This window comes from Schistocerca americana, chromosome 4 (assembly GCF_021461395.2).
Source record: "Schistocerca americana isolate TAMUIC-IGC-003095 chromosome 4, iqSchAmer2.1, whole genome shotgun sequence".
NCBI classification, from domain to species: domain Eukaryota; kingdom Metazoa; phylum Arthropoda; class Insecta; order Orthoptera; family Acrididae; genus Schistocerca; species Schistocerca americana.
In genome coordinates, this window is record NC_060122.1 from 495,908,605 (window position 1) to 495,936,599 (window position 27,995).

Here is a 27,995-nt window from a genome sequence, read left to right on the forward strand (position 1 = left end):
GCTTTTGGCCAAAGCCTTCTTCAGAAAAGGAAACACACACATTCATTTACAGAAGCAAGCATACCTCATGCACACATGAGCACCATCTCTGGCAGCTCCAGTCTGAGTTGACAGAGATGGCAGTAATGTGGGCATTAGTTATGCTTGCTTGTGTGAATTAATGTGTGCAGGTTTCCTTTTCTGAAGAAGGCTTTGGCTGGAACGTAATGTGTAAGTGCCTTTTTGTTGTGCCTGTTTGCAACTCAACATGTTATCTTTACAGTGAGTATCAATCTGTCTTTTCCTTATACTGTTTATTTTAAAGAGATTGAACAAGAGTCAGAAAAAGTTGATATTTGTAAAACATGTACATATTGGAAAAATTGATAATATCTAATTGTTTAACATCGTAAATTTACAGAGACAAAATTTACTGAAAGTATTATTTCAATCAGCTCAAGACTGAAGCCTTTTCAATGACAATTTCTATCTTTGCTGCAACGACCACCTGCAGTTATTGGATACTACTTTTCCGTTGTCTTATCATAGGGCAAGACTGACCTGTAAAGGCTTAATGTAATATAATAAAACCCATCTGATTATTTCACCTGAAGCTGTCATTAGTACAACACCCAAATAATACTGAAGCGGAGAAACTTACCGTTGTACATAATGGGGACACCAGTTTCATAATACACAAGGGCAGGAAAGCTGAAAATTCCAATCTCAGATGCCAACTTTGAATCTTTAGATTTCACAAACTGGATGCCATGTTTGTCAGTATCATCATCTATTGTTTCAAGTTCTTCAAGAATTTCATCACATTTTTCACAGTTGTCATCATCTGTAATTGTGACATATTAATGAAGATAATTTATATATGTGAATATTTTCAGCAAATCATAAATTTTTCATCAAATTACTATATTGTGTGGTAATTTCAGATTGCTGGAAGCTTGATTCAAGATACACAAGAATGAAGCTTCAAGCCACCAGCCTGTAGTACATTAACCCTTTGAGTACCAGTGGTTTCAGCCCAAATGCCCCCACACCCTCCCCACCGCCACACACACATACATCAAACCATTGGCACTGTTCCAAGACAGAGATATCTAGTGGCACAAGGCCATTTTGATGCGGTTTTTTTATATTGTATATTGATCATATTGAGGAGATAATTGACAGTGAAAATAAGTATAACTAAAGTTATTGTAAACATAAATTTGAATTAGTGCTAGTGGTGTTATGAGTGGTTTTGAAATGTAACTGCTGGAGCAGTGCATATTTTTGATATAAATTTATTAAATGTTGGGCCCCTTTTTGCTTGTTATTTAGAACTATAATTTGTTTTAGGCATTATGGATTCATGGAAGTTTTGGGATGTGGTGTAGTCTCTAGGAAAAATTTGAAATTGCTTTCAAATATAGCTAACGAAACAATGGGTGGCTGAAAACTGTATGTCCCAGTAGTTCCAAAGTTAAATCACGACTTTAATACAATTGATTGTCTACTTTCTGCCAATGTCTTCTCATATTACTTGCTTACTATGATAATAAAGATTAATTTTATGAAAAGTTCTAAAATTATAGTCCGAAGGAAACAACTTCCTTAAAATAATCAGTTATTTACTTTTTGCAACTTTATTCTTGTATTAATTACTTACTATGATAATACAGGTAAATTTTGAGAAAAATTTCAAAATTATTTTTTTTATGTTGCTGGAACTCACACGGTTAATTTTCAAATTTTGACTTATACCACATTCCTGATGGCTCTCCTTCATAATGGTACTTGTACAGTTACGAGATGTAGTCCCCGCTAAATTAAAAATATGAATCAAAGATAATGGAACCTCAAAGTAATGCTACCAGAAAATCCCAGGTAGAATATAAATAATAGATGTAATAAAGCTAATCATCGAACATATAGTAGAGTCATTGAAGTCAGTCAGCACTTACAGAAGAGTTGATGAGAAAAACACATAAACACCACAACATACGCATAAACAGCTACACTGTCCTGGGTGACTACAGTATCATAGTGCTGCGGTTCAGCTCTTGTTAAAGGAAGGACATTGTCTGGAAGATCACCGTTTTCAGTCTTGTTTATGTGCCCGTTGTCCATATAATACTTCAAGTCATGACGAATAGTTCCCTCACTAACCTCTATGGAAGGTCAGAAACTACTTGCAAATTGCTGAAACACGAAGGGATTGAATCACAGGCAAAATCTGTGTAAATGGGAAAAAAGTTATTGAATCTATAGTTTGAAGAATATTTCATGCAAGTTCTTTATCAGATGGAGGAAGTATATAGGAAACTTGACTGTTGAATTTTGGCAAATAATAATACAACAAGCCAGTCCTACCATTAAAGTCATGTTAGCGATGGAAAATGACAGTGACTCTTGTATAAATTGATACAGATGATAAGCAGAGAGGCGCGGAGGAGAGAATGAACAGAGAGAGAAGGGAAGAACGAGACGGACTGTGATAGCAGGGAGGAGATGGACAAAGAGAGAGAGAGTGGATTGAGATGTTTTGTGCAGGTAGTATCAGCATGGGCAGAGAGATGGGAGGGAGGAAGAGGTGATGACATGGAGAGACAGGGAAAGAAGATGTCTCATTATATGCATCAGAAATGTATGTGAGACAGTGAAAATGCTAGCATATAGATAAAATGTTGTGTGTGTATGTGTGTGTATTTCCAGCATCTCTTCTTAAACCATTGGGTCAATTTCAACCAAATTTGGTATACACTCTGCTTGCTACATGAGAATCAGCAACATGGGGTTTAGAGACTCCGGGCTGCCATAGGAGCAGAGGTTTTTTTTTTTTCCCCCTGACGTGTAGCTTGCCCTGCACAGCAGGCATGTTTTTGGGTAGTATCAACACATGCCTTGAAGGGTTACACATGCAGATTGGCACAGCTGAGTAGAGGGAGGAAGGGGGAGATGGATTCTGGGAGAGGGGGGAGGATGAGGTGGACAGATAAAGGGGGGAGGAGATACAGGAGGTGATGGACAGCGAGAGGGGGAAGATGGGATGGACAGAGAGAGGGGGAAGTAGGAGATGAACACAGAGAGGGGGAGCACGAGATGGACAGAGAGAGAGAGTGGAAGAAGAAGAGATGGACAGAGAGGAGGGCAGAGGAGATGGACAGAGAGAGAGGCAAACAGGGGATAGACAGAGGAAGGGGAAGAGGAATAGATGCAGGAGACAGGTGGAAGGTGTGGTGAGGTACTGGGCGGGTGGAAAAGGAAGAGCAGGAGGAGGAGATGGACAGAGAGAGGGGAAGGAGAATGTGGACAAAGAGAGGAGGGAGGAAGATAGGTCAGAGAAATGGGCAGAGGAGATGAACAAAAAGGGGGAAGATGAGATGGAGAATGGAGAGAGAGAGTGTGTGTGTGTGTGTGTGTGTGTGTTATATATATATATATATATATATATATATATATATATATATATATATATATATATAGTTATAATAGAGTGAAACATTCCACGTAGGAAATATATATCTAAAAACAAAGATGATGTGACTTACCAAATGAAAGTGCTGGCAGGTCGACAGACACACAAACAAACACAAACATACACACAAAATTCAAGCTTTCGCAACAAACTGTTGCCTCATCAGGAAAGAGGGAAGGAGAGGGAAAGACGAAAGGATGTGGGTTTTAAGGGAGAGGGTAAGGAGTCATTCCAATCCCGGGAGCGGAAAGACTTACCTTAGGGGGAAAAAAGGACGGGTATACACTCGCACACACACACATATCCATCCACACATATACAGACACAAGCAGACATATTTAAATATGTCTTTAAATATGTCTTTAAATATGTCTGCTTGTGTCTGTATATGTGTGGATGGATATGTGTGTGTGTGTGGGGGAGTGTATACCCGTCCTTTTTTCCTCCTAAGGTAAGTCTTTCCGCTCCCGGGATTGGAAAGACTCCTTACCCTCTCCCTTAAAACCCACATCCTTTCGTCTTTCCCTCTCCTTCCCTCTTTCCTGATGAGGCAACAGTTTGTTGCGAAAGCTTGAATTTTGTGTGTATGTTTGTGTTTGTTTGTGTGTCTGTCGACCTGCCAGCACTTTCATTTGGTAAGTCACATCATCTTAAAAAAACAAAGATGCTGTGACTTACCAAACGAGAAAGCGCTGGCAGATAGACACAATAAAAAACACACAAACACACACGCAAATTTCAAGCTTTCACAACCCAAGGTTGCTTCATCAGGAAAGAGGGAAGGAGAGGGAAAGACGAAAGGATGTGGGTTTTAAGGGAGAGGGTAAGGAGTCATTCCAATCATGGGAGTGAAAAGACTTACCTTAGGGGTAAAAAAGGACAGGTAGGAGACGAGGTACTGGCAGAAGTAAGGCTGTGAGTACCGGGCGTGAGTCGTGCTTCGGTAGCTCAGATGGTAGAGCACTTGCCCGCGAAAGGCAAAGGTTCCGAGTTCGAGTCTCGGTCGGGCACACAGTTTTAATCTGCCAGGAAGTTTCATATCAGCGCACACTCCGCTGCAGAGTGAAAATCTCATTCAGGTATACACTCGCACACACACACATATCCATCCGCACATATACAGGTACAGGCAGACATATGTAAAGGCTCTTTGCCTCTCAGAAGTACGCAAGTGGGAACTGCCATTATGGCATGATGTTGGTTTTCACCACCCATCTGGCCTCAAGTTATGTTAATTTCTTTGGTCTCAGCATTTCCTTTCAGTAACTACTCCTTTCCTTGATGTCTATCCCCCCCCCCCCCTCCCCCTGCCATACCTCATATGTCTACCAAGTATATTGCACTTAGCTTTCCCTGTCTTGATCGTTACCGTATGTTCCACCTCTAAACTCTCAGGTTTTCAAATCTCATCCAGCACTGTTCCCAGCAGTCAGTCTTTCCTTCTCATACCGTTCGATTAAGTCTCTCCTTATATATGGTTCTGGGAGACTTTTATATAACTCTCCCCATTTCCTAAACCTCGTCAGTCATTTCCTACATCAGTCTTTTTCCCCTTCAATCCTTCAGCCAAAACAAGAAGCCACTGGGTCCAAACGCTTGCATATTTTCTTAACTTTCGTAAGTGTAGCCTCAAGCTGCCACTTGGTAATTCTTTGTCGGGTATAAAGCAGCATGTATGTCTGGGATATCCAACCAAATCTGGCAAACAAACAGCAGACTTCACAAGTATCAGCACTGTGGGCTTTATGACCTTATAGTTCCAACAGAGAAACAGGAGTAAGGGAAAGTTTCTCATGGTCCCTAACATTTAGGCTGCCCTAAGTGACAAATGTGTTGCTTTATTAACGTGCTTTGTACGGCAGCCTAAGCAGGGGGCACGAGGGAATAGCTAAAGGGGGAGGAGGAGCTGGACATAGAGAGGTGGCCAGGAGATGAATATAGAGAGGCTGAAGGAGGAGATGAATAGGGAAAGATTAGGAGGAGGAGATGCAAAGATAGATGGGGCAGGAGGAGGTGGACAGAGAAATGGGGGACAGGAGGAAATGGATGGAGAATGAGGGGGAGGAGAAGATGGATAGGGAGAGGAGGATGTGGAGATGGACAGAGGGAGGAGGATATGCACAGAGGGCAGGGATAGGAGGTAGAGGAGATGTCAAAAGAGAGGGTGACAGAGAAGATGGAAAAATAGAGGGTGGAGGAGGAGATGAAGAGATAGAGATAGTGTGGAGGAGGAGATGTGTGCAATAAAAATATGTCGAACACTTACATAGCGAAGCTGCAGGGAAAAGGCTAGTCTCTATCTGTAAATATATAAAGCATAATTGATACATGTGTATTTGCCCAGATCTCCTCCCAAACCTGTGGATGGATTTTGACCAAATTTGGCACAGATAATAAGGCTTCACAAGTATCAGGACTGTGAGGTTTAAATGTCTTAGCTCCAACATGAGCGGAGGTAAGGGCAAAAACATGCATTTTCCAGCCCCTGGAATACAGATGTATAGGCTGCCCTGCATGACAGATGCACTGTGTGGGAATAGTATCAGCCTGCCTCACTGCTCTGCTTTGGTTTGCATTCAGCACACTGGGGCAAGAAAAGATTTTCCTGCCTCCAATGTGTAGGACACTCTACACAAGGGGCACGTTTTGTGGGAGTAGTGTAAGTCTGATTTATCCACTTCCATTGCAGGGGTACATATGAACATGGGAATGGCTTAGAAAAGAGATGGGTGGAGGAGATGGGTAGTGGGAAAGAAGAGAATGAGCTGGACAAGGAAAAGGGGTGGAGGAAATGAAAAGAGAAGGAGTGGAGGGGAAGGACAGAGAGAGAGGTGGAAATGATGAGATGGACAGAAAGTGTGGGGAGGAGGAGACAGACAGACAGAGACAGAGAGAGAGAGAGACAGACAGAGAGAGAGAGGAGGTGTGTTGTGCGGGTAGCACTGGCATACCTTGTAGGTGATACACCTGTGGATGGGCACAGCTAATTAGAGAAAGGGAGAGGGATGAGATAGACAGGAAGAGAGGGGAAGAATGAGCTGGACAGAGAAATGAGAGAGAAGGAGATGGACAGAGAGAGAGGAGGAGGAGGAGGAGGAGGAGGAGGAGATGGGCAGAGAGTTGGATGAGGTGGTGACAGACAGAGGAAGGGGAGGAGGAGATATACATTGAGTGGAGGCGGATTCAGGATTAGAGAGGTAGTGGGCAGGTGGAAAAGGAAGAGGTGCAGAGGAATATGGACAGAGGGAGGGGAGGAGGATATGGACAGAGGTAGAAGGGAAGAAAATGTGGTCAGGGAGAGGAAATGGAGAAATAGAGTGGGAAGGAAGAGATGGAGGTGTAGAGTCGAAAGGATGAGATGGGCAGAGAGATGGGAGGGAGGAAGAGGTGACACAGAGAGAGAACTGCATCAGTTTCAATTAAATTTGATACAACACACTGCTTGTTATATGAGAATCACTACTGTGATATTTAGAGTCTCCAAGCTCCCATAGATGCAGAGATGGGTAAAAAAGGGTTTTCTTTCTGACATGTAGGCTGCTGCTCAGCAGGCATGTTGTGTTGGTGGGTACAGCTGAAAAGAGAGAGGGACAGAGAGGAAGGAGGATGAGATTGACGGAGAAAGGGGGAAGGAGATAGACAGAGGGGGGAGGAAGTGGACAGAGAGAGTGTGGAGGAGTATGAGATGGACAGAGACATTGGGGGGCACTGGTGATGGACAGAGAGAGGAGTGAGTAGTGGACAGACAGAGACAGGTGGAGGAGGAGGTGGACATATAGAGGGGCAGAAGTGGTTGGATGAAGAGAAGTGTGGAGGAAGAGATGCAGGAGGCAGGTGGAAGATGTAGAGGGGTAGTGGGCAGATTAAACAGGAAGAGGGGGAGAAGAAGATGGATAGAGAGAGGGGGAGTAGGATATGGACAAAGCCGGGAGGAGGAAAAATGGTCAGAGAGGGAGGCAGCAAAATGGACAAAGAGAGGAGGAGACAGAAAGAATGAGAGAGTAGGGAGGAGTGGATCAACAGATAGATGTAGGAGGATGTGGTGGATTGAGAAACAGGGGCAGCGGGGGGAGGAGGAAGACGTGAATATGGAGGACAACAAGATTTGTGCATTGTTCTAGTATGCATCGAACGTGTACACAAGTGAAGCTGAAGGGGGAAGGCTAGTACATATTTATTTTCAACAAGTCCTTGGTAGGTATCTGGAGGTATGTGGCACAAGGTGTCTATGCACAAGTCAGAAAATTCCCAAAACCTACAGGCCAATAGTGTCCTAAATGTCTTCCACTGGTTACAGATCAGGCAGATTTGATGGCCAAGACATCAGTTTGAGTACAACATTGGCAACATGGACAATTACCCTGCTGGAAGATGGCATCGTTGTCACTGAATACATCAAGCATGAACGGATGCAGGTGGTCTGTAATAACGTCCATGTAGTTCACAGTTGTCATGGTGCTTTCGGTTACTACCACAGCTCCATGGAAGCCCAGCTGAACATCCTACTTGGGTTAAGATCGTCGCCACTGGCCTACAGTCATCGTACGGTCATGTTTCGAGCATTCATTTGCCTGTATGGTGGCGTCTCCAGTCACAACCACCACCTCATGTAGCTAGAAATGTGATTCACCTGACCAGCCAATATGTCTACATTGTTCAGTCTCAATGGCCCCCACAATGACTGTTACTGTAATTGACAATGTCATTGGATAAACATGGGAGTACACAGGGGTCATCTGTTGAGGAATCCCATGTTCAACAATGTGTGCTGAAAAGTGTGCTATAAATTACGTGAGCCTGCACCAGCACTGTACCCTGTTAACAGACCTGTCAGAGATCACTGCTTTACAGAGCAGGCAAGCGTCCTAACTCCACTTTCTGTAATTGGTCATAGACATTCAGCATCATATCGCCAACTCAGGGTTTCACATTCCTTTAATCACTTTCCATAGATGCACAGGGCAGTAGCACATGAACGACCAATGAACTTCACTGTTTCTGAAATAAATCATCTATAGTGGTATTCATGTGCACTAAAAACTTTGCTGAACAAATTCTAGCCTGTTCTGTTGAAAGTCCTTTTTGGAATTCAAACTGTTTTCCTGTACCAAATGTCTCAACAGTCTACTACGCATGATCTTAGTGAATCCTTTTCAAATACTGTCAATAATGAGATGGGTAGCTAATCCTTTATTAATGTTTTGTCTTCTTTTTTGTGAAGAGCCTTGACAACAGTATGTTTAAGGCATTCTCAGAAAGAATCATGAAAAGTTTCATTATGTGAGAGTAGCTCTGATTCCATCAGAATTATTGGGAAATTCATTTTTTAAGAGAGATGATATAATTGAAAACTTCTTTTAGAGGAGTAGGATAAAGTTGAATTTTATCAAACTAGTATTCAAAAGTTTCTCATAGAAACTGTTGGCTATCTATTAATGAAGTATTAAAAACCAAATTATCTGCTACTGATAGAAAAAAGTTATAAAAATTTCTGTAGTTTTGGGACTTTCTTTACCAATTCATAATCTATCATTAAAGAAATTTCTTCGTCTTTTTGATTAATTTTTTCAAATCTCATGTTTTACTACATTCTACATCTTCATGCATACTGCATAAGCCACCTTACAGTGTGTAGTGGTGGGTACATCAGATGCCACTATCTTTCTGCCCCTTCACTGTTTCATTCACAAATACAACACTGCCAGTAAACCTCCATATTAGCTCTAATTTCTCTGACTTTATCACTGTGATCATCCTGCAAGACATATGTATGAGGAAGTAATATGTTGCCTGACTTCCGGAATCTACTATTTCGTAATTTAAATACTAATCCTCTCACTGACTCACAATCCCTCCCTTGTAGTATCTGCCACTGAAGTCTGTGAAGCATCTCCATAATACTTTCACGCCAACTATAATATGATCCCATGACAAAATGCGCTGCTCTTTATTGGATCTTCTCTACTCTTCTATTAATTTAACTTAGTAAGAGTCCCAGACTGATGATAAATTTTGAACAATTGATTGAACAAGTGTTTTGTAAGCCATGTTTTCATGGATGAATTTTATTTCCTTTACATTCTTCCAATAAATCTCAGCCTTGCATCTGATTTCACTACGATTTGTTTTAAATGGTCATTTCAACTTAGGCTGCTGAAGTTGGTTACTCCTAGGTACTTTAGGTACTTGCAGTTTACAATGATTTGTCACCAATAGTGCAACCAAACAGCAGTGGATTCGAAATAGTCGTTATCTTGTTACAGGAACTGTTTTTATGTATATGCATTTTGATGTGCTGATGGACTTCACATAGAATTTTACATTGCAGAATGTAATGTGATTTAACACTGTCATTAATTGTGCCCCTTGATAATACCTATAGCCTTTGTTAAATGTGTTGTGACTTAAACATAAAAGCCTCATACAGGCTACTGGGATTAATGCATGTAGTGGCTGTGGCACTTTTGTTGCTGAAGGTCACAACAAAAGATAGACAAATGGGAAGTTAAAGCTTGTTTTCAGTCTAAAATCCGAAATAGCAGGTGCTATTTCTGACAAGCTTCATGACACCATTTGACAAGTGAATCATTATATATAGCTTCACATGGGCTTACTTCATGAGGCACTCTGAAGAGGGTAAGAATTTAGCACAGAACACTAACAAATGATCTGGTGACCAGGAATTGTAACTCTGTCATCTCTTCTTCCATTGCTTGCCAAATACTGAAATTTCATCCAGCATTAGGACTCTGGCTGGCACAATGCATCTGGACTCCAGCATTACAATACTACCATTCTTCAATGCATTAGCAACTCTTACTTGAAAGACAGTTCTTACAGCAAAACAGTGTTGCCGACAGCCTCATCTGGATCATTCATGACTGGAACAGTTACTGAATAGTTCTACTATTTTTTAATGGTTGTACACCTTCCTGTCGTAATTATGTCATCGGCAAAGACCAAGGCAGCTCCAAGAGGATGACATGTTCTGGAGCAGTTTCTTAGCAACAGTCAATAATTACTCCATGTTATAACAAAATGTGTTCATAATATTATACAGCAATAATTACTCCATGTTCTAAGTAAATGTATTAATAATATAAATGGGAAACACCTCCTAATGCTCTGCAAAATTGTATTTGTTTGGTTGCAAACTAGGTTTCAGCTTCTTAAGCCATCTTCAAATGACAACTGAATGTCACAGACACAGATGTATAATCAGTTATCAGCACACTGAATATCCAACAAGATTTCGCGCATGCAGTTTGATAGATTTAAATTCTTTCACAGATGTATCAGCTATTTGCTGAGTGATTTTAAGACTAGTACTGTAATATAAACAATGATATTCAATCCCACAGGCAGCAAGAAGAATTTTAATATCTCTGGCTCTGTTGCTTTCTCAATGACTATGAACACTAAGTGACTACATACATGTTTCAGTGATATTCTTTGCAAACTTAGAAAATGACTGAATCAGAATACCAGCACAATTCTCTTTCATAAAAATTATGAAGTTGAGTCTACTTTATTTTACTGTGATAACTGCTTGCCATTCAGTCCTCTGAGATGGTCCATAATTTAAAATTAATTTGTGTCTTTCTTGTATAACTCTCAAATACGGAGACTCTAGCAATATTCAGTATAGCCTTTTTAAAAAGAAATGATATGCAGTTTTAGCATACAAAAGTTTATGTATTGAGCTTAATATGGTGAATTGGGTAACAGAAATGAAACATATACTGGAGGAGGTAGTTCTCATTTGCAGAGTTCTTAGGTATAGGTGTTAGGAAGAAACAATCTAAATCCCGCAGCAGACACCTTGTCATGACTATTGTCTTCCTGCACATACACTGCAACTAGGCATTCCTTGTAGGTAGTTACCTTCTGTGTGTCCACTTTTCCTAGATTTCTTTGAAAGTAAAAAAATTAACAAAAATTGATCCCTACAATTATCTTCTCATCTACAAAACTGTCAAGGTAATCACAAAATGAATATGAGTAAAATGAACACAAGATTTGTAAATAATTATGGCATATAATTATGGAATAATTATGGAACATGATACATCACAAAATCTCACTTCATGTGAGATATAGTTTATTTTCCCTCAACTATCCAAAATAAGTCCTCTTAGAAAAGATGTCTCCTTCCTCACCAATAATGAGGTCAGGTTAACATGATGCTCTTACATTTTTTTCGGTGAAGTGGAGATTAGCACCTGATAAACCAAGCACTATAAACTTCAGTGATAAAAATTCAACTTATTTGTTACATCAAGAAGAGTTTGTTAATCCAATATAAAAGAGAAATTCTATTTCATACAAAAATACACGAAACATGGTATCCTATAAGTGGCTTATTTTACCTCAAGAAAAGGAATACATTTTTAAACATCACCAAATAAAAACTAAGTTATATAATTCAGTATTATGTACTTGCACATTTTATTCCCTTGTATCAACAGACAGCAGTAGATTTACAACAATTTTCTTTTTTTCTGCATTTCTGATTCCTCTAAAGCACACAAAAATACAGTAATTTCTGAACATTTTTGTATTCAAAACTTCTGACAAAAACAGAAGGCATCAACTCGATTAATCTATCTGAAATTCCTACACTTCCTGCCCAACCAGAAACAGTCGAGAGTCCTCAAGTGAAATCATGAAAAACCTACAGCTCTGGTAAATCCCCTCCATGTGCAGCATTAGTGTAACAATGTGTGCTATCATCTTGGAAAACACCATTGAAATTTGTAGCTCTAATTGGAGATATCTACCCTGCAGTGAAAAAACTGTACCAGAGACCAATTATACATTCCTCTATGATCAAAATACATCCAAGTTTAATGAAATAAATGATCATTACATTATGTGAATTCCACCATCAGCCTGCAGTGCAGATGTCTGATGGACCCATAGATACATATGATTAAGGCCAACATGTGGGTCTCCATCCACAAAGTGTCAAGTTCTCACCAAGTATACATTACAGTAATTATTCTAATGCACAGCTTTAATACTTATATGGATTATGTTCAGAAAGACTCTTTAAGACAGTTATGTAGTTATACATTTGGTTGTGTCATATTTGATGAAAACGTGTTTTTGATCCATTGATGAATACCATTTTTCTCCTGTGAATATGTCTGTTACAACTGAAACTGACAGAGAATAAATATACGATTGTACAGCTGATGGTGCAAATACGCTTTTTTCAAAATCCTTTTAATCACTTGTGCCTTTTCTCTCAGTCTCTTGTCTTCCATCTCCATCTCACACAATGTACTACACATACTCCTCTCATCCATTCTCTTTACACAGAATTTTAATCTTTTTTTCATCATGACTTATTTCCCTAACACTATCAGAGGATTCAAAAATTCATTCCCATGGCATTTACTTTTTTTTTTTTGCCTTCAAACCGATATTTTTTATTTATATTTCATCAGTCTTCTGACTGCTTCAATGTTGCCCACCACGAATTCCTCTCCCATGCCAACCTTTTCATCTCAGAGTAGCAATTGCAACCTATGTGCTCCATTATTTGCTGGGTGTATTCCAATCTCTGTCTTCCTCTACAGTTTTTACCTTCTATCGCTCCCTCTAATACCTGATGCCTTATCAGATGTCCTACCATCCCATCCATTCTTCTTGTCAGTGTTCTCCACATATTCCTTTCCTTGCTGATTCTGCGGAGAACCTCCTCATTCCTTACCTTATCAGCCTACTGCATTTTCAACATTCTTATGTAGTACCACATCTCAAATACTTTCATTCTCTTCTGTTCCATTTTTCTCACAGTCCATGTCTCACTACCATATGATGCTGTGCTCCAAACATACAGTTCCAGAAATTTCTTCCTCTGATTAAGGCCAATGTTAGATACCAGCAGATTTTTCTTGGCCACAAAAGCCCATTTTGCCAAAGCTAGTCTGCTTTTGATGTCCTCCTTGCTCTATCCATCACGTATTATTTTGCCAATCTGGTAGCAGAATTCCTTAGCTTGGTCTACTTCACAATCCCTAATTTTGTTAAGTTTCTCGCTGTTCTCATTTCTGCTACTTCTCATTACTTATATCTTTCTTTGATATACTCTCAATCCATATTCTGTACTCATCAGACAGTTCATTCCATTCAACAGATACTGTAATTCTGCTTCACTTTCACTGCGGATTACAATGTCATCAGTGAACTTATCATTGATATCCTTTCATACTGAATAATCTCACTGTTGAATCATTATTTTGTTTCCACATTGTTAATTCAGTGTATAAATTGAACAGCAGGGGTGAAAGAAAACATCCCTGTCTTAACCCTTTTTAATCTGAGCACTTTGTTCTGGGGCTTCCAGCCTTATTGATCCTCTTGGTTCTTGTACATATTGTATATTACCCATTTTTCCCTATAGCTTCCACTGCTTTTCTCAGAATTCCAAGCATATTTCACCATTTTACATTGTGGAATTCTTTTTCCATGTCAACAAATCCAATGAATGTGTCTTGATTTTTTTTTTTCATCTTGCTTCAATTATGAAACGCAACATCAGAACTGCCTCCGTGGTGCCTTTATCTTTCTTAACGCCTGTCTGATTGTCATCTAACCGATCCTCGGTTTTCTTTTCCATTATTCTGTAAATTATTCTTGTGAGCAATGTGGATGCATGAGATGTTAAGCTGATTATGCAACAATATTCAAACTTGCCTATTCTTGCTATCTTCGGAATAGTGTGTTTTTTCCGAAAGTGTGATGATATATTACAAGCCTCATACATTCTACACATCAAATTGAATAGACATTCTGCTGTCTCGTCCCCCAATGATTTCAGAAATTCTGATGGAATGTTGTCTACGATTTATACCATATTTGATATCAAGCCACACAATGTTCTTTTAAAATCCGATTCTAATACTGGATGCCCTTTCTCTTCCCTGCTGACTTCAGTTTCTTATTCCATCACATTATCAGACATGTCCTCCCCCTCACAGAGACCTATAACGTACTCTTTCCAGCTATCCACTCTCTCCTCTGCATTTAGCAGTGGAGTTCCCACTGCACTGTTAATTTTACTGCCATTGCTTTTAATTTCACCAAAAGGTTGTTTTGACTTCTCTGTACGCTGAGTCAGTCCTTCCAACAACCATTTCTTTTCCGATTTCTTCACATTTTTCAATCAGCTTTTTCACCTTAGCTTCTCTGCACCTCCTATTTTTTTCAGTCCTAGATGACTTGTGTTTCTGTATTCCTGTGTTTCCCTGAACATATTTGTTCTTCCTTCTTTCATCAATCAACTGAAATATTTCTTCTGCTACCTATGGTTTCTTCAAAGTTACCTTCCTTCTACCTATGTTTTTCTTTCTAATTTCTGTGACTGTCCTTTTCAGAGACGTTCACTCCTTTTCAACTGAACTATCTACTGAGAGATTCATTATTGCAGTATCTATAGCCTCAGAGAACTTCAAGTGTAACTCTTCATTCCTTAATGTTTCCATATCCCACTTCTTTGTGCATTGGTTCTTCCTGACTAGTCTCTGAAACTTCAGCCTATTCTTCATCATTACTAAATTGTGATCTGAGTCTATATCTTCTCCTGGGTATGCCTTACAGACCAATATATGATTTCATAATCTCTGCCTGACAATGATGTAATCTAACTGGAGCCTAGCTGTATCTGCTGGCCTTTTCCAAGTATACCTCCTCCTCTTGTGATCCTTGAACAGAGTATTCACTATTCCTTGGTAGAATTTATTGCAGAACTCAATAAATCTTTCTCCTCTCTCACACCTGCAGACAAGCCTATATTCTCTCATAACACTTTCTTCTACTCCTTCCCACACAATGCCTTGCAGTCACCCAGGACTATTAGATTTTCATCTTCTTTTACATACTGAATTAGCGCTTCAGTATCATCATATACTTCTTCTATCTCTTCATTTTCAGCTTGTGAAGTCTGCATGTACACCCGAACTTTTGTTGTCCATGTTGGTTTGTTGCCAATTTTGATGAGAATAACCCCAGCACCGAACTGTTCACAGTAACTCACTCTCTGCTTGGCCTTCCTACTTATAATGAATAATACTCCCGTTACCACTTTCTGCTGTTATTAATATTTCCCTATACTCATCTGACCATAAATCCTCATCTTCTTTCCATTTCACTTACTGATCCTAACTGTATCTACATTCAGACTCAGTGCTTCCCTTTTTAGATTTCCTACCACATTCAAACTTCTGGTATTCCATGCCCCATTTCGTAGAACATTAGCCTTTTGTTGGTCATTCAATTTTTTTCTCATGGTCCCCTCCCCTTTGCAGTCCCCTCCTGGAGATCCAAATGGGGGTTTAGTCCAGAATCTCTTACCAATGAAGAGATTATCATGACACTTTTTCAATTACAGATCACATGTCTTGTGGATACACATTATATATCTTTAATGCGGTGGTTTCCATTGCCTTCTGCATCCTCATGCCACTGGTCGTAGCTGATACTTCTGCCTTTTAGGGATAGTTTCCCCACGCAAAGGGCAACAGAGTGCCCTGAACCTCTGTCCGCTCATCCACCCTCTTTGACAAGGCCTTTGGCAGAACGAGAGTGATTTCTTATGCCTGTAGTCTTTGGCTGCCATTGCTGATGATCTTTATTCAAAATTTAAGCAGTGGCAAGGTTTGAATCTGGGACCCTGGGCATTTTGAATGCTTGTCAAAGATGCTATCCCTTTCTCCCTCTCGTTTTTAAATACATGGTTCTTTTTTTTAATATTTTACAAATAGAAAAGAGAACATGTTTGAAGTTTATTCCACACATTCCACAAGGAGCCAAAAAGCCATAAAAGCCAGAAAATTGTAACAAAATAATCAGGTATGTACTCCTGCAATAAATGAAAATAACTGGCTTGCAACATTATACAAAATAAAAGAACATCTGAATCTCCACCCCTCCAACGGAGGAGGGCCATTTGGTTTCTCAGAATCCGCAGTCCGTACGGGTTCATTCGCTTATCCAACCAAAACTAATTGTACAGTAAAACTTCTAACTGGCACACCTCAACTGCTGGGAAGATCCATGAATACTCTTCTTAAGAAATTGGCATAATGTGCCCTGTTTTTCATTTGAAGTGGTACCTTCTCATGTTTTTCATGTAAGTACATCCAAAACTGCAGCTCGTCCACAAGCTGCCACTGAGATCAAGTACAGGAGTTGCACAGAATGCCAGAGAGTGAGCCAGGCTCTCATCGGGTATCACTGTTCCATCAAGTAACTGTCATGATATCGCATTAAGAGACAACAAATATCTCACACTATTGGTTCCCTGGACAATGGCAGCTCATGGCAGACATAAATGTAGTCTACAAGAAATGTTGCAGTGTGAGCAGTTATTGGTGAGATGTTGCCAACTGGAACACGTGGCACATAAGAGCATGCCATTAGTTCATCAGTCAGTGATGATGTCATTGTACGTGTCGGTCAGAGTCATATTTTGAGCACTGGCCGCATGAACTGGGCAAAGATTCGAGGTGGACATTTCTAAAGCCAAGGGTACCATCCCACATGTTGAGGGTTAAAGTGGAATAACAAATCATGAGGACCATCCCATGGCTGATAAAATATCAAAAGGCCATCAGCAAGCAATCCAATTCCCGTTGGCAGTGGAAATATCTGTGCAATATTTGGCAACCACGAGGCAAGACATACATTGTTACATTGCACACACTGTATCATGTTGAGGACTCATAAGGAATTACCTAGCACTCAAATGTGAATCATCTGGAGTGGGTGCCTATAACTCATCGTTGTCATCTTCCGTAGATCACAGGTGAATGGACTCCCCAGGCATCTCAACACTTCCACCACTCATAATGAGCCGAGATCTCCATCCTGTCCCTGTTCAATGGGTACTATCCCCAATTTTGCCACATTCAGAACAGTGCCCGCCACAACTCTATACTGTGCAATCCAATTGAGAGACCTGGTGATCGAATGAGGAACAGCAAGTCATCCGCATATGTCCAACAGATGAAGGTGTCGCTCCTCAACACCGTGCCAGTGCAGTGAGTGTCTGCAGCAGTCAATTCATGGACGGTTCAAGTGCAACTGTGATGAGGACCATTGATGCTGGGCAGCCTTGTCTTAAAGAACTCATAATCGGAATAGAACCCACATCTTGGCCGTTCACTGCCACTCTGGTGATGACACCCCTTAGCAGCCACATGACAAACTTAATGAAAACGGGTGGAAGCACCATGTGGAGCATGATCGATGCTAGGAAGTCATGATTAATCCAGTCAAAAGCTTGATCAAAACTGAGAGAGACCAGAGCTGCTCAAGTCAACAGATAGTGGCCAGTGTGATCACATCTCTAAGGTCACTGAATGCTGACTGTATGTTGCTATGTAGTCCAAGACACATTTGATCTGAGGCAATATTGTATGGCAATACTGTCTTGAGCCATGTCGCCATCAGCCAGGCAAAGATTTTATAATCACCATTAAGCGTGGCAAGCAGTCGGCATTGATATGCGCTGTGACCTCCAGCCTTTTTCTGTATCAGGAGCAGGTATCCTTCAATGAAGCCCCACATCATGTATGTGTCAGGCTGCATGAGCTCATTGTTCACTGAAGAGTCAAAGAAACTGGCACAGTTGCCTAATGTTGTGAGGGCTCCCATGAACATGCAGAAGTGCTGCAACATGATGTGGCATGGACTCGACTGATGTCTGAAGTAGTGCTGGAGGGAACCGACACCATGAATCCTGCAGGGCTGTCCACAAATCAGTAAGATTACAAGGGGGTGGAGATCTTTTCTGAATAGCACATTGCAAGGCATGTTCACATCTGGGGAGTTCAGTGGGCAGCAGAAGTGTTTAAACTCAGAAGAGTATTCCTGGGGCCACTTTGTAAAAATTCTGGACGTGTAGATTGTCACATTGTCCTGCTGGAATTTCCCAAGTCTGTCGGAATGCACAATGGACATGAATGGATGCAGGTGAGCAGACAGGATGCTTACGTACATGTCACCTAGATGTGCATCATGGGTCCAATATCACTCCAATTACACACGCCAAATGCCATTACAGAGCCTCCACCAGCTTGAACAATCCCCTGCTGACACACAGGGTCCATGGATTCGTGAGGTTGTCTTCATACCTGTACATATCCATCCACTTGATACAATTTGAAATGAGACTCTTCCGATCAGGCAACATGTTTCCAGTCATCAACAATTCAATGTTGGTGTTAACGGGCCCAGGAAAGGAGTAAAGCTTTGTGTTTTGCAGTCATCAAGGGTACATGAGTGGGCCTTTGGCTCCGAAAGCTCATACTGATGATGTTTCATTGAATGGTTTGCATGTTGACACTTGTTGATGGCCCACCATTGAAATCTGCAGCAATTTGCGGAAGGACTGCATTTCTGTCATGTTGAACGATTTTCTTCAGTCATCGTTGGCCCCATTCTTGCAGGATCTTCTTCTGGCCACAGTGATGTCGGAGATTTGATGTGTTACTGGATTGCTGACATTCATGGTAAACTTGTGGAATGGTTGTATGGGGAATTCACCACTTCATCACTGCCTTGGAGATGCTGTCCCTTCACATGTGTACCGACTGTAGCACCACGTTCAAAGGCGCTTAAATATTGATAGCCTGCCATTGCAGCAGCTGTAACCAATCTGACACTTGGCTTATATAGGCATTTCCAAGCACAGCTCTGTACTCTGCCTGTTTAAATGTCTCTGTATTTGAATATGCATGCCTATACCAGTTTGGCACTTCAGTGTACATCTTTAGCCATTGGGGCATCATTCTAGGGGCAAGCCATCCAGTCCTGGAGATTTGTTTGATGCCCTTTTTTAAGTGCTTCCAGTATTTCATCTTCCATATTCACTTCCAAGATTACTTCCTCATCCATCTGGTTTAGTCTCATCCGTAGTGTCACAAGATTGCTCCCCCACCATGAGATCTGTCTGGGTACCAGTGAATAGCTGATGAAATCTGTCCAAAAATGCTGAAGCTATGACTCCTTAAGGCTTCAGAGGCAGCGGCCCGCCACGAATTCCTTTCCTGTGCTAACCTCTTCATCTCAGAGTAGCACTTGCAACCTACGTCCTCAATTATTTGCTTGACGTATTTCAATCTCTGTCTTCCTCTACAGATTTTGCCCTCTACAGCTCCCTCTAGTACCATGGAAGTCATTCCCTCATGTCTTAGCAGATGTCCTATCAACCTGTCCCTTCTCCTTATCAGTGTTTTCCACATATTCCTTTCCTCTCCGATTCTGTGTAGAACCTCCTCATTCCTTACCTTATCAGTCCACCTAATTTTCAACATTTGTCTATAGCACCACATCTCAAATGCTTCGATTCTCTTCTGTTCCAGTTTTCTCACAGTCCGTGTTTCACTACCATACAATGCTGTACTCCAGACGTACATCCTCAGAAATTTCTTCCTCAAATTAAAGCCGGTATTTGATATTAGTAGATTTCTCTTGGCCAGAAATGCCTTTTTTGCCATAACGAGTCTGCTTTTGATGTCCTCCTTGCTCCGTCCATCATTGGTTATTTTACTGCCTAGGTAGCAGAATTCCTTAACTTCATTGACTTCGTGACCATCAATCCTGATGTTAAGTTTCTCGCTGTTCTCATTTCTACTACTTCTCATTACCTTCGTCTTTCTCCGATTTACTCTCAAACCATACTGTGTACTCATTAAACTGTTCATTCTGTTCAGCAGATCATTTAATTCTTCTTCACTTTCACTCAGGATAGCAATGTCATCAGCGAATCGTATCATTGATATCCTTTCACCTTGTATTTTAATTCCACACCTGAACCTTTCTTTTATTTCCATCATTGCTTTCTCAATGTACAAATTGAAGAGTAGGGGCAAAAGGCTACAGCCTTGTCTTACACCCTTCTTAATACAGGCACTTCATTCTTGATCATCCACTCTCATTATTCCCTCTTGGTTGTTGTACATATTGTATATGACCCGTCTCTCCCTATAGCTTACTCCTACTTTTTTCAGAATCTCGAACAGCTTGCACCATTTTATATTGTCGAACGCTTTTTCCAGGTCGACAAATCCTATGAAAGTGTCCTGATTTTTCTTTAGCCTTGCTTCCATTATTAGCCGTAACGACAGAATTGCCTCTTTCGTCCCTTTACTTTTCCTAAAGCCAAACTGATCGTCACCTAGCGCATTCTCAATTTTCTTTTCCATTCTTCTGTATATTATTCTTGTAAGCAGCTTTGATGCATGAGCTGTTAAGCTGATTGTGCGATAATTCTCACACTTGTCAGCTCTTGCCGTCTTCGGAATTGTGTGGATGATGCTTTTCCGAAAGTCAGATGGTATGTCGCCAGACTCATATATTCTACACACCAACGTGAATAGTCGTTTTGTTGCCACTTCCCCCAATGATTTTAGAAATTCTGATGGAATGTTATCTATCCCTTCTGCCTTATTTGACTGTAAGTCCTCCAAAGCTCTTTTAAATTCCGATTCTAATACTGGATCCCCTATCTCTTCTAAATCGACTCTTGTTTCTTCTTCTATCACATCAGACAAATCTTCACCCTCATAGAGGCTTTCAATGTATTCCTTCCACCTATCTGCTCTCTCCTCTGCATTTAACAGTGGAATTCCCGTTGCACTCTTAATGTTGCCACCGTTGCTTTTAATGTCATCAAAGGTTGTTTTGACCTTCCTGTATGCTGAGTCTGTCCTTCCAACAATCATATCTTTTTCGACGTCTTCACATTTTTCCTGCAGCCATTTTGTCTTAGCTTCCCTGCACTTCCTATTTATTTCATTCCTCAGCGACTTGTATTTCCGTATTCCTGATTTTCCTGGAACATGTTTGTACCTCCTCCTTTCATCAATCAACTGAAGTATTTTTTCTGTTACCCATGGTTTCTTCGCAGCTACCTTCTTTGTACCTATGTTTTCCTTCCCAACTTCTGTGATGGCCCTTTTTAGAGATGTCCATTCCTCTTCAACTGTACTGCCTACTGCACTATTCCTTATTGCTGTATCTATAGCGTTAGAGAACTTCAAACATATCTCGTCATTCCTTAGTACTTCCGTATCCCACTTCTTTGCGTATTGATTCTTCCTGACTAATATCTTGAACCTCAGCCTACTCTTCATCACTATTATATTGTGATCTGAGTCTATAACTGCTCCTGGGTACGCCTTACAATCCAGTATCTGATTTCGGAATCTCTGCCTGACCATGATGTAATCTAATTGAAATCTTCCCGTATCTCCCAGCCTTTTCCAAGTATACCTCTTCCTCTTGTGATTCTTGAACAGGGTATTCGCTATTACTAGCTGAAACTTGTTACAGAACTCAATTAGTCTTTCTCCTCTTTCATTCCTTGTCCCAAGCCCATATTCTCCTGTAACCTTTTCTTCTACTCCTTCCCCTACAACTGCATTCCAGTCTCCCATGACTATTAGATTTTTGTCCCCCTTTACATACTGCATTACCCTTTCAATATCCTCATACACTTTCTCTATCTGTTCATCTTCAGCTTGCGACGTCGGCATGTATACCTGAACTATCGTTGTCAGTGTTGGTCTGCTGTCGATTCTGATTAGAACAACCCGGTCACTGAACTGTTCACAGTAACACACCCTCTGCCCTACCTTCCTATTCATAACGAATCCTACACCTGTTATACAATTTTCTGCTGCTGTTGATGTTACTCGATACTCATCTGACCAGAAATCCTTGTCTTCCTTCCACTTCACTTCACTGACCCCTACTATATCTAGGTTGAGCCTTTGCATTTCCCTTTTCAGATTTTCTAGTTTCCCTACCACGTTCAAGCTTCTGACATTCCACGCCCCAACTCGTAGAACGTTAGCCTTTCATTGATTATTCAGTCTTTTTCTCATGTTAACCTCCCCCTTGGCAGTCCCCTCCCGGAGATCCGAATGGGGGACTATTCCCGAATCTTTTGCCAATGGAGAGATCATCATGACACTTCTTCAATTACAGGCCACATGTCCTGTGGATACACGTTATGTGTCTTTAATGCAGTGGTTTCCATTGCCTTCTGCATCCTCATGTCATTGATCATTGCTGATTCTTCCGCCTTTAGGGGCAATTTCCCACCCCTAGGACAAGAGAGTGCCCTGAACCTCTATCCGCTCCTCCGCCCTCTTTAACAAGGCCGTTGGCAGAATGAGGCTGACTTCTTATGCCGGAAGTCTTCGGTCGCCAATGCTGATTATTTATCAAAATTTAGGCAGTGGCGGGGATCGAACCCGGGACCGAAGACGTTTTGATTATGAATCAAAGACGCTACCCCTAGACCACGGAGCAGCAGGGACATAAATATGGTCCCTATTTCTGTGGATCCAATCTTATGTGACACACAGGTACATGTACTGGCACATCACTTGTATTTCCTTGCAGGTATTAAAATTGGGAGTTTGGTCCTTCAGAGTCAGGATCCATTTGAAGTCAATGCCTAGTAGAAAGAGGTCGTACCTGCTGGCAAAAAGACAAGCAATACCTGCAGAATAAAACTGTACCCCTTCCTTTCACTGGTCTTTGTCAGATTGAGCGTATATGTTGATAATGTGGGTCCCGTGAATCATAACTGTCAGATTCCATGAAGATGTGGAAAACAGGGTTCCTTTACCAGTATCCCTTCCCTTATCAAGACTGCCATGCCAGTGTTATTGGCCAAGTAAGGTAAATTGCATGTGAAATAACCAGGTACCTCAGGGAAAGCACTAAGCTGTACTTATTGCACTAACAGGACATCAATGTCCGATGCATATAACATATCACGAACGAGTTGCAACTTCACCTTCAAATCAATGTTGTAGATATTGACAATCTCAATTTTATAGGCCTGCAGTTTGGTGTCCATCATATTAGCTCGCAGTGCATTAAGGGGTGCATCAGCAGCATGGATCCCCACTAATTCCAAGATAGAATTAGCTTCCTATAGTCGTCCAACATCATCAGCCACTTGAATGAGTGGGCGCCACCATGACATCCCTGACACTCTGTGTATTGTGTCTCAGTGTTGTGTTCTGGTCATCCAAATAAAGGGTGTCAGGAGCCACAACCTCTTGTTGATCCTTGTAGTTGGGTGGTGGCTGCATTGCAAATGGCATCCTTTCAGCATCTGAAAGCGCACAGTCGGCATCATCATGGTGTTGTAGTTCTTGTAATGAATGCTCCAAGGCATTACAATCATCACTGATGTAAGATGGCAGGAAATGGACATAATCTTGATTGAGTTGACACTTTTTACATCATTTTGATGAATGCTGCCTGCGTGTGTGAATGTAAACATCCTAAATAACTGGTTCATTCTGGTGCGCATCCTCCACATCGTTGTGTTCACATCATGCATTTCTACATCCACCTCCTGCTCTAGTCTTCCTCCGTAGCTGCTCAGGTGTAATCATGATCGATCAGTGTCTACTTGATTGTTTTCAATGGTATTGCTGCCAGCTCCTGAGTTGGCGCATCGACAGAAGAAGGCTTCCATGTTGGTGTCAGCATGTCCCAAAGTGCCATCATGTATGTCAGTGGAAGAAACTTGGTTGCATCTGTACACAGTTGGTTACCCCTAGGCAGTTGCATTAATCTCCTCTGGAGGCATTCCAACTGAACATAACTTTCACTACTGCATCTGGAACAGGTCCTTGACTGTCTGTTTTATATCATTATGGCTCTGCAGCCCTCGATGAACAAATATGAAGTTAAATGACTTGTCCACACAATTGGTGCCTGTCAGACACTGTTAGGTTGTGAACCTTGCCCATGTTTGGACAGTGTGGCTGATCACAGTGCCATATTCTTGTAATGCATCTGTTACCATCATTTCTGGTATCTCAAAGGGCAGTTCAAAGGTCCATATGGTATGGATAACTAAATGATCTACTAACACATCTCCTAGGTTGTCATCTGAGTGTTGAAATTTTAAACCTCGTTTGACATCTTTCAGTATCTTGTCACATGCTGCATCTATAACCAGCTTGACAATGCTACTTGCAATTGATAAATGGATGTCAATAAGGTCATTGTAATTAATTCACAAGTTTGACAAAAGTGTTCGATTTCATGAACCTTAGGTTCACATACTCATCAAAAAACATGAACTTGAGTGTGGTCTTTATGAATGAGTGTGCCATAGTGTTCATCTATAAGAAGTTACACACATGAAGCCGGCTGCAGTAAACACAACCTCGACTGTGAGAATGTGCAGCCGGAACATAAACAGTACATCCAAACCACTTCACTATGAAATACTGACTGTCCCTGGAACATGAGCGCATTATATTATCATCTGATATTTCCTCTTTTTACAGTGTTCCTTTCTCCAATCAAAAAGGAGCAGAAATAAACGAGCTTTGGCAGTGTATATGATTGATTTTTCCACAAAAAGTTAACTAGCACTGAACATACACACTTAGGAAAATGAAAAAAAATAAAGAGCTCTATGATGGTTTGAGTAAAGAAAACAAATAATTATTCCATTCTTCCCCAGTCATACAGTTTCATTTATTTTTGTAATTTTATAACCCATCATGCACCAAATGGCCATGTTAGTGCCTTAGTAAATGTGGTAAAATATGATAATGCACATTCACAAGTTTCAGTATGGTGTCGAAGATAAAATTTTGCAGTTTACATGCCTCTGTCAGTGATTATTCAACACAGTTAGACTGTATATATATTAATACATGCATTCCAAATGTGACATCTATTCAGAGAAGTGACTACTGTACTTACAGAAGAAAACAGCAAGATGTTCAACATCATTTATCATCATCTGTAAGGTCTTCCTGTCAACACTTTCTATAACATCCGGTGTTGACTCATGAAGTTCCAGCACCCAATCCAATATGGCTTCCTCATGCATTAGATCACCTAACACATGTCAAAAGAAGAACAAAGTTCAATGTTCAACATCTATTATCATTATCTGAAAAGTATGAAAATCAGATAATAAACAAGTAATTATAAAAACAGTAAAAATGATACCTTGAAGAGTACAGTTACTGAAATATAGTAAAGCAGTAAAATGTCTTGTGCTCAAATTTTACTTGGTTGCACTAAACCCATCAACAAACAATGAAGCTAGTATTTTAACAAATAAGGAACAATTTAAAAATCTTTACATATACTTTCACTATCTTAATTTCATTAAGAACATTGCCAATTTTACAAATCTAACATTACAGTTATTCATGCATAGATATTTACATTTTCAGATTAATGTGCAGCTATATGGATGAGCAGGTTATAGATTTCCACATTTTTTTCTAAAAAGTAAGCTACAGTGCTCAATATCCATTTTGTTTACATGACTACGGCTACTCAGTGATTTCTCTATATAGCAAATGGCTATCTTTTTTTCAATTTCAGCCACACATCCACCAAAGTGTTTTAATTTAGTCACCAACTCAATTAGATAATATAACAGCATACTGATCTTCCAAACAGAGTTTCGATACATACTCAATGCAATTTCTGCAATAAGTGAAAGGAAAGAGGAAGCTGATTTTTTCAGTGTCGCATACAAGTTGACAATGGTGATTAATGTTCAATAAGACACTTAACTGAAGTGTAAATCAACCCTATGAGCTCAACTCTCAATTTTTACTTCAGTGTTGCAATGCAGTAAATGTACTTACTGTATTTGAAGTGAAAACTAAATTTAAAATACAGCTTCCTCCAGGTCCATTGATTGTTTATCTCTTTTGCAACATTACTGAACATGTAGATAATTATTTGAGTATAAAAGTATATAGCAATGGAATACCTGTATAAATCTGTCTGAATCTGTTGCGGTAAAAAGCAAGACATGGGAGAGTTGGAAGATCGTATTCTTTCTGTATGCCTTCATCAGACGTTTTTACAAATGAAATATCCTTTTCTTCACATTCATCATCAATGTTTTCCAATTCACTTATGATTTTTTGACTTTTCTTGTCTCCTTCCTGATCTACAAAAGAAACATACACTTTAAAATGGTGGAATCATTTTGTACACTGTAAATGTACAATAAAGAAAAACAGTGATTGCACAATATTTATAATAGTCATTGAATGTTAAAAAATTAAAAATAAGTTTTATTTCTTTGTGGAATAAAGCAGAACAGAACAACATTTGTATTATGAAATAAATCAATCACTGCACAAGCAGACATTTCACTGTGATAGGTATTATTTTCTGGGTAAATCCACCTGACAGCAAAAGCTGTTATATAGCACAAAAGCAGATTATAGGAAACAGAATCTGCTTTGTCACAAATCTATTGCAAATCTGGATTTATAAATCCAAAAATTCTTTAATTGTCTTTTTTGTATATTCCGGAAGTAATATTATTCATTACAACAAGATTAGATAGAAAAGCCAATTTATTAATACAGGGATAAATTTCCTGTTGGATTCTGTGATAGTTGTGGATATTTTGTGAATAAAGTTGTTTAGATTGCTTGAGATATTTCTTTGTTTATAGTGTTGTTTCAGTTACTGGCATCTTCAGATCAAAATTTTGAACTTGTAATACAAAATCCACTGTCAGTTTAAATACACGTTATGCCTCAGCAGGGCACGACATTATAAAAAAAAAATATATCAATCAATTTAGATGGCTCTATTCAGGATGAAGCCAACTGCTTTTGTAGATGAAAACGTACATTCCTATAATAGAATGAAAAATAGGATCTATATATTCAGCAGACATGTACAAAAGTGAGAAAAAATGGACCTATGGAGAAAGGGAAAAGACTGTATAATAAATAACCATAAGGCATAAAGTAAAAAAAAAGATATACTGATAGGTTAAAGTTAGATATAGTAGGAATTAGTGAAGTTCGCTGGCAGGAGGAACAAGACTTTTGGTCAGGCGAATACAGGGTTATCAATACAAAATCAAATAGGGGTAATTCAGGAGTCGGTTTAATAATGAATAAAAAAATAGGAGTGCGGGTAAGCTACTACAAACAGCATAGTGAATGCATTATTGTGGCCAAGATAGACACGAAGCCCACACCTACTACAGTAGTACAAGTTTATATGCCAACTAGCTCTGCAGATGATGAAGAAATTGAAGAAATGCATGATGAAATAAAAGAAATTATTCAGATAGTAAAGGGAGACGAAAATTTAATAGTCATGGGTGACTGGAATTCAGTAGTGGGAAAAGGGAGAGAAGGAAACGTAGTAGGTGAATATGGATTGGGGGTAAGAAATGAAAGAGGAAGCCGCCTGGTAGAATTTTGCACAGAGCACAACTTAATCGTAGATAACACTTAGTTCAAGAATCATAAAAGAAGGTTGTATACATGGAAGAAGCCTGGAGATACTCACAGGTTTCAGATAGATTATATGATGGTAAGACAGAGATTTAGGAACCAGGTTTTAATTTGTAAGAGATTTCCAGGGGCAGATGTGGACTCTGACCACAATCTATTGGTTATGAACTGTAGATTAAAACTGAAGAAACTGCAAAAAAGTGGGAATTTAAGGAGATGGGACCTGGATAAACTGACTAATCCAGAGGTTG

General features: G+C 40.0%; 1 protein-coding gene across 3 annotated transcripts in view; it reads right to left on the reverse strand.

The window, feature by feature from the left end:
• The window catches only part of LOC124612943, a 453,322-nt gene that overhangs the window by 199,427 nt on the left and 225,900 nt on the right, over positions 1-27,995 (reverse strand). For all 3 annotated transcript variants that reach the window (XM_047141447.1, XM_047141449.1, XM_047141446.1), the window contains 3 exons: positions 26,247-26,429; positions 25,214-25,351; positions 641-823 (listed from right to left, as the gene is read on the reverse strand). In XM_047141447.1, coding sequence (XP_046997403.1) covers positions 641-823; positions 25,214-25,351; positions 26,247-26,429 — 504 coding nt within the window. The remainder of the gene's footprint in view (positions 1-640; positions 824-25,213; positions 25,352-26,246; positions 26,430-27,995) is intronic.